The sequence below is a fragment of the Chaetura pelagica genome, unplaced genomic scaffold (genome assembly GCF_000747805.2).
Source record: "Chaetura pelagica isolate M959 unplaced genomic scaffold, ChaPel_1.0 scaffold72, whole genome shotgun sequence".
In the NCBI taxonomy this organism is placed as follows: domain Eukaryota; kingdom Metazoa; phylum Chordata; class Aves; order Apodiformes; family Apodidae; genus Chaetura; species Chaetura pelagica.
In genome coordinates, this window is record NW_009952560.1 from 640,393 (window position 1) to 646,480 (window position 6,088).

Below are 6,088 nucleotides of genomic sequence, written 5' to 3' on the forward strand. Positions count from 1 at the left end.
TGTCTGGCCCAGCACCAGATGCCAAAGGCAGCTCACTGAGATCCCTCCCCAGCTCCCCACAGGCACAGCAAGCCCTGGGAGGGCTGGGCAGCACGGCAGGCACGCTGCAAGCACCCAGGGGGGAGTGCTGGGCTGCCTCTCCTCCCCACACGCCAGACCAGTCACCAACCGCCTCCTTGCCCAGGAGAAGCGGAATTTCCTTCCCGCAGGAGCCAGAGCTCCTTCCTGCCCGACTGCCTGTGGGTGCTTCCTGCCTTCATGGAAACTTTGCTGAAAGTTAAGCCCTGGGTAGCTAAGAGGCGCTGGAACATTGACAGGCTGATCTAGTTCCAGGCTTGACTTTCTTCCAAACATGCAGAGAGCTGCTTTGGGTTGGGAGGGAGTGGCAGGAGCCTCCTGCAGACCCCAGAGCCCCTCCTTTCTCTACCATTCTCGGGCTGGGGATAAAAATCCCACTCAGGGAACTAAAGGACCTTCTGTTCCCAACCCCAGCTTCACACTTAGCCCCTTGCTCCTGCTGCCATGCCTGCACCCCAAGCCAGGAGGGGACACACTCTGCTACAGACACCCATCTTACCCAGCCTGGAGTGAAGCCTCTCCAACACCCCTGGCACCCAGGGAGCTGGGTGGGCCTGAAGCCCCCACTCATCAAAGCCAGCATGACTTGGGATGGCTCTAACCCATGGGCCAGGCTGCCATGACTCATGGAATGCTCTTCTCCCCTTCCTTTGAAAGGAGCAGACACCACAGCTGGGATCAGCTCGCTGGCATGAGGCTGATGCTGCTTTTGATTTCTGGAACCCAAACCTCGCTGGGTCCCAAGGGCACTTCCAGCCTGATGATGAATCCTGCCCTCAGCACCCTGGTGCTGCCAGGAGCACTTGAGATGTGCTGATGGGACCCTGCCCAGCCCCAGAGCCCTTGAAGCAGCACCGCTCCTGGTCAGGGACCAGGAAAGGGGACAAAACCCCCCCAGTCCCTCCCACGGCTGCTGGGGCGATGGCAGCAGCGCTCAACAGGTGCACGGGCTGCATCCCCAGCACAGACACAAATCTTGGAGTCCACTTCAAAGGCATGTGAGCTCCAGGAGGGGGTTTGAAAAGGAGCCTGTCGGGAGGCAGCGCCGGCAGCGTGGGCTTTTGTCACCAAACCCCGCGGAGAGGCAGGGAAAACAGTTGCGTGCGTGTTGGGTGGCTGGGGCTCCTGCGTCTGCCGCCTTCGCAGCTCCCATCCTGCAACATTTGTGCTGGCTCACAGGAGCCAGAAAGTGGAACAGGCACGTCTGGAGCCACCTCCTGCATTTAGCAGCCAGCAGATCACGCCGATAAAGGAGCTGAAAACGCTGGCGGGAGCGATTTCTGACTCGTCACTCGTTACTTACACAGGGAAGGAATTTGTTAACGTAATTTTTAGCCTGACAACATCTCTGAAAGCTGCGATGGTTCCAGGGCTGCCTGCCAGCCCCCCAGCCCCCTCCCCCAGGTGAAACAAGCCCCCGGGAGGGTGTGAGGAAAGCTGCTCTGCTCCTGCCACCGGGCCAGCCCCGGCCCCGCACCGAACCCGGCAGCGCTCGCAAGCCCTTGTGCAAACTCTCCATGCCGAAAACACCTCGACCGGCCTCATCTGCAGCCCCCCCAGGCTTGGGCTTGGCATCTTACCCAGAGCGGGGGCCTCCCCAGAGCTACCGAGCGCCCTGTCCAGCCCTGGGAGCACCAGCAGCACGCGGAGCCCGGCGGGACGTGTCCGGCTTCGGCACTGAGGGTTAAACGGATGCAAAATCCAGCCCTTGGTGCTGCCCCAGGACGGTGGCACCAGCCCCGTGAGCCACAGGACCCACAGAGCCTCCGGACCTGAAGGCAGTTTTAGCAACGCCGAAGGCAAAGGTTTAATTCAAAGTGAAACGCCTAGGAAAAGAAGGCCTTTCCTTTTACAAACAATTTATATTATTTGACTATTACCTGATCTGAATCTCTGCTCATTACTCCTAGCAGTAGCAGACAACGGCTGTTAGGTTCTTTCTGACGTGTTTGGTGTGTTCCTGTGTGCGCAGAGCAACGTGACATCAGATCACTAGAGATATGCTCAGGAGATCCCATGGGTGAATCCATCCTCCTCAGTACCACTGGTTTTCATTCCTCCTGCGACGCCGCTCGGACCAAGAGAGAGGCAGGATGCTGCTCCTCCCAACTCTGAGCACCACGGGCTCCTCCTCCACAGCTCACATCAGCTGCTGGCTTGGTGTTTTTTTTCCCTCATTTTCTTCTCTCTCTCTCTTTTTTTTCTTTTTTCTTTTTTTTTTTTTCCTTTTCGGCTGCTTCGCTCGACAGAAGTTGTTTTCAAACCACTGGTAAGAAAACATCGTGCCTCACTTCAGTACTTGTACTTCAGAGGAGTACAGCAGCAGAGGGGGAACAGCCAAAACACTGGGCTATTTGTTGGGTGTTTGCTTTTTTTCCTTTTTCAGCCATCTTCTTATGAAGCCTTGTGCACGTTCCGTGCCAGCAATAAACCCCAGTGCTGGGACCTGGAGGGGAGGAGAAGGGGAGGGAAGGAGAAGGGTGTGTGCTCAGCCCCAGCTACACAGTGACCAGCACCAGCACTGGTCTGTCCTGGCACCCGGGGCTGTTATAGATCATGGCACTTGTAGCTGCTGATGGGGCTTGTCCCCACCCAGACACGCTCTGGACCCAACCCAGAGCACCCAGCCCCCTCCTCCAGCCAGGATAGATGGGGCCATCCACAGGCTCACCAAGAAGTGCATGTCCCTGGGTGCTTCTCACCATTTACTGCCCTTCCTTCGATGTCTCCTCCTCCTCCTGGAGCTGATGCCTCCGTGCTTGGAAATCTTCATCTGAAAGGCAGAGGCAGCAGGGGGGCTGGCAAGGGCTGCAGCCTTTTCCACACCAGGACACCAGCCACCGTGCTGTGGTGCCAGCCCCAGTGAGCTGCCCCAGTGGGGAGGATGCCCAGTCCCTGCCCTGCAACAGGGATTTCCTCACCCAGGCAGGCAATCCCCAAGGACTGGGATGTGGGGACTATGCCAAAACACGCCTGAGGATGCTGAGAGGAGGTTTTGGCCCAGGGAGGAAACTACCATGTGGTTGCACCTCACAATCCACTCCACTGCCAAGACCCACCTCTGTACAAACCTGGCTGGTGCCTGATTTACCAGGACTGTGCCCTGACCGTGGGCTACACATCCTGCAGGGCTGCACGGTCTGGCTGTGAGCCACGAGGCTCCCCAAAGGAGGAGATCCTGCCCCCAGTCACCCCAGCAGGCACACGAGAGCCACCCAGGAGCAGGGCCAAGCCTGTTGCATGGGTGGCCATGCCCTGATGGGAGCCATCATGGTGTGGGGCAGGATGGGGCTGGGCACTCCAGGACCTCAGCTAGCTGCACTGAGCATGGCACAGCATGGCACAGCATGGCATGGCACAGCACAGCATGGCACAGCATGGCACAGCTTGGTGTTTCTTACCGCACGAATGTCCTTCAACATCGTCGAGAAGATTTGCTGTGGAAGCTGCTGTCCCCATCCTGAGCCCTTGGCTAAGGAAAACCAGCTGTGGGGCCAGGACGTGGCCACAGCACCACAATCACCCTTCCCAGCCCTCATCCCAGCCATGAGAAGCAGCCAGGAGGCTCCAGCCAGACCGTGGCCTTGGGGAGCATCTGGGAGTGCACCTCCCACACCTCCCCAGCCCCTTTTAGGATACACCTGGTGCTTCAACAAGTGTTTTCTTTTCGATTTCCTCATCTTTGTCTTCTCGGAGAAGGCTCTGGCGAGTTCAAACAGTTTCTTGCGGGTGGCTGGAAGGAAGCAGCTGGGTGAGGGTCTCACCCCAAACCCTAAGCTGCCATGGGTGGTGGAGGAGACAGCCAGGGCCAGCAGTGTGAGAGCCACCTGCACCCCACAGAAATACCTGGGTTTGCCTGGGAATGCCAGGGCCATGCCATGCTGCCAGACTCAGAGAGCCAGGTCCTGCACCCAACAGGGATACACTAGTCCCTGGCAGGGGGTGCTGAGATTTTTACCCTTTCACTGGGATTTTCCTGACCTTCCCTACCCCTGACTGACCCCCATCTCCCCAGCATCTCAGCTGTCTGCAGCCCAACTCCAGCTGCCCAAAGCCCTTGGTCTATTTTGCAACAGGAGAAGTGAGCTGACTTGCTGAGAGAGGAAGAGTTAAAAAAAAAACCAAAAGGGAGTTACCACAAAACCTCCACTTGCTTTTCTAGGATTCACACAAAACCTTCTCTGAAATTCCTCTCTTCCCCAACACCACCTGCATCCTCAACTCGAGCTGCAACCCAGAGGTGCAGAGGAGACCATAAATGCCCCAGCAGAAGTGCTGGAGGACACGCACGAAGCAGCCAATGCTGTGTGAGAAGGGAAGGGGGGCAGCACTTGGGTGGGAACCAGGCAGCACTGCTGGTTCCCTGCTGCCAGCGGCGGGCCTTGCAAACCCCACTCACATTTTCCCATGTGTTTCAGTTTGTCTCTGAATAAGGCATCGTCAGACACGGCACCGCCGGCCTCGCTGGTTGCAGGAGGGGCTATGTCACCTGGAAGGCAAACATCTGGTCACTGGGAGCACCTGTGCAGCCAGGGGAGGCTCGAGACAAATCATTTCCATGACCCAATTCCACAGCTAGTGAAATGCAGCCCTGCCACGAGCAGAGCTGAGCAAGAGTAGGTGGGATAAGGGCACCAGCACTGAGCGGGGCCAGCTTCAGATGGGGACCCTCTGTGGAGAAAACTCCAAGACTGTGGGTGCAGAGACAGTACCTGTGAGCAGACGTGGGAGGAGCAGGGACCCAGTCCCACCACCAGCACGAGTGGGTTAGGCTTCTCTCTGTGCTGTCTCAGAGAGGGAGAATTTGGGAGAGCAGCCCCAAACTGCACTAACTGCACTCTGGGTATTTGATCGTATCCATGCTGTGCTCAGTGGCCAGAGCCACCAGATCAGGAGTAGAAGTTCAGGTCAGGCAGGCCAGAGACCCCAAAGCCATGTCCTCGTGCCTGCCTGGGCTGTGCCCCTTCCCCAGGGTGCCCTGGCAGCGCAGTGCACCCAGCTGCCACCTCCCGCCTGCCCCCGCGCGGGGCCATCGACAGACACCAGCTCTAATTCTGAACAGGGGCAGCTGCTCCTTGCCGAGGTTAATCGGGATTACCTAGGAACAGTCATTATGCCTCCCAGGCACAATCCTGCACTCCAGCCAAGACAAGGGAGAGCTTTGTCTCCCAGCTCCCACCCACAAGGACGGAGGGAGGCAGGGCACAGGAGCATCTCCACAAAGGGAGGGCAGCAGCACCCATCCCCATCACCCACCAGCTCCCCTCCCTCTCTCGGGGAGGGATCAGCCAGTTTCCTCCCCCAGAGCCACCCTGGAGTCAGGTGGGAACACAGGAGCTGCAGGACTTCCCACTGCTCCCCTCCACCAGTTACCTGATATTACAGAGGAGAAACCAAAGTCATTGCTGACAGCAACACTGGTTGACTTGGATTTTTTTGATTCATATTTCAACCGATCTGAAAAACAAAAAGTTCAATCAGATCCCCAAGGCAGTGGACATGGCTCTGCTCCCCCCAGGGCCTCCCCCCAGGGCTGCAGAGGGACAGCCTGGTGGCAAAGGCAGGGAGCTTGGGCTTGGCTCCAGCTCCCCGACCACAAGCCCGCTGCTGGGAGCCTGCAGCAGCAGGTGGGTGCACTCTCCTCTCCCCACAGCACAGGAACCACAAGCACGCAATGAGCACACTGGGGTTATTCCAGCTGGGGGGGAGCTCTGCGGTGAGGACCCTGCAAACCACCAGCAAGACCTCAGAGGGAGACAGCCCCTGGGCATGGGGCTTGGAGAACATTCAGAGGCTCTTTGCTATGGATTTTGCTGGGCTTTGCCAGAGACATGACAAAGAGGTGGGCAGGGGCAGGAGGCAGGCAGCTGAACAGCCCACCACCCGGTTCCAGAGGGTCACACCACCTGCCTCCAGCCTGGCCACATCCTGCGCTGGCTCCACTTCGGCACTAGCCACAATGCCGCAGGCAGGGGAATGCTGCTGGCAGCCAGTGTCCCGGGGGGGGGGA

At 58.3% G+C, this 6,088-nt stretch overlaps 2 protein-coding genes across 2 annotated transcripts in view; both read right to left on the reverse strand.

Moving 5' to 3' along the window:
- The window catches only part of MRPS23 (mitochondrial ribosomal protein S23), a 7,998-nt gene extending 6,401 nt beyond the window's left edge, over nt 1-1,597 (reverse strand). The window contains exon 1 of the mRNA XM_010009101.1: nt 1,556-1,597. Within this exon, the coding sequence (XP_010007403.1) occupies nt 1,556-1,597 (42 nt within the window). The remainder of the gene's footprint in view (nt 1-1,555) is intronic.
- A 1,186-nt stretch (nt 1,598-2,783) lies between these two features.
- CUEDC1 (CUE domain containing 1) overlaps nt 2,784-6,088 on the reverse strand; it is a 27,822-nt gene continuing 24,517 nt past the window's right edge. The window contains exons 7-11 of the mRNA XM_010009102.1: nt 5,452-5,535; nt 4,478-4,567; nt 3,718-3,811; nt 3,453-3,538; nt 2,784-2,851 (exon numbers count right to left, since the gene is read on the reverse strand). Of these exons, the coding sequence (XP_010007404.1) occupies nt 2,784-2,851; nt 3,453-3,538; nt 3,718-3,811; nt 4,478-4,567; nt 5,452-5,535 (422 nt within the window). The remainder of the gene's footprint in view (nt 2,852-3,452; nt 3,539-3,717; nt 3,812-4,477; nt 4,568-5,451; nt 5,536-6,088) is intronic.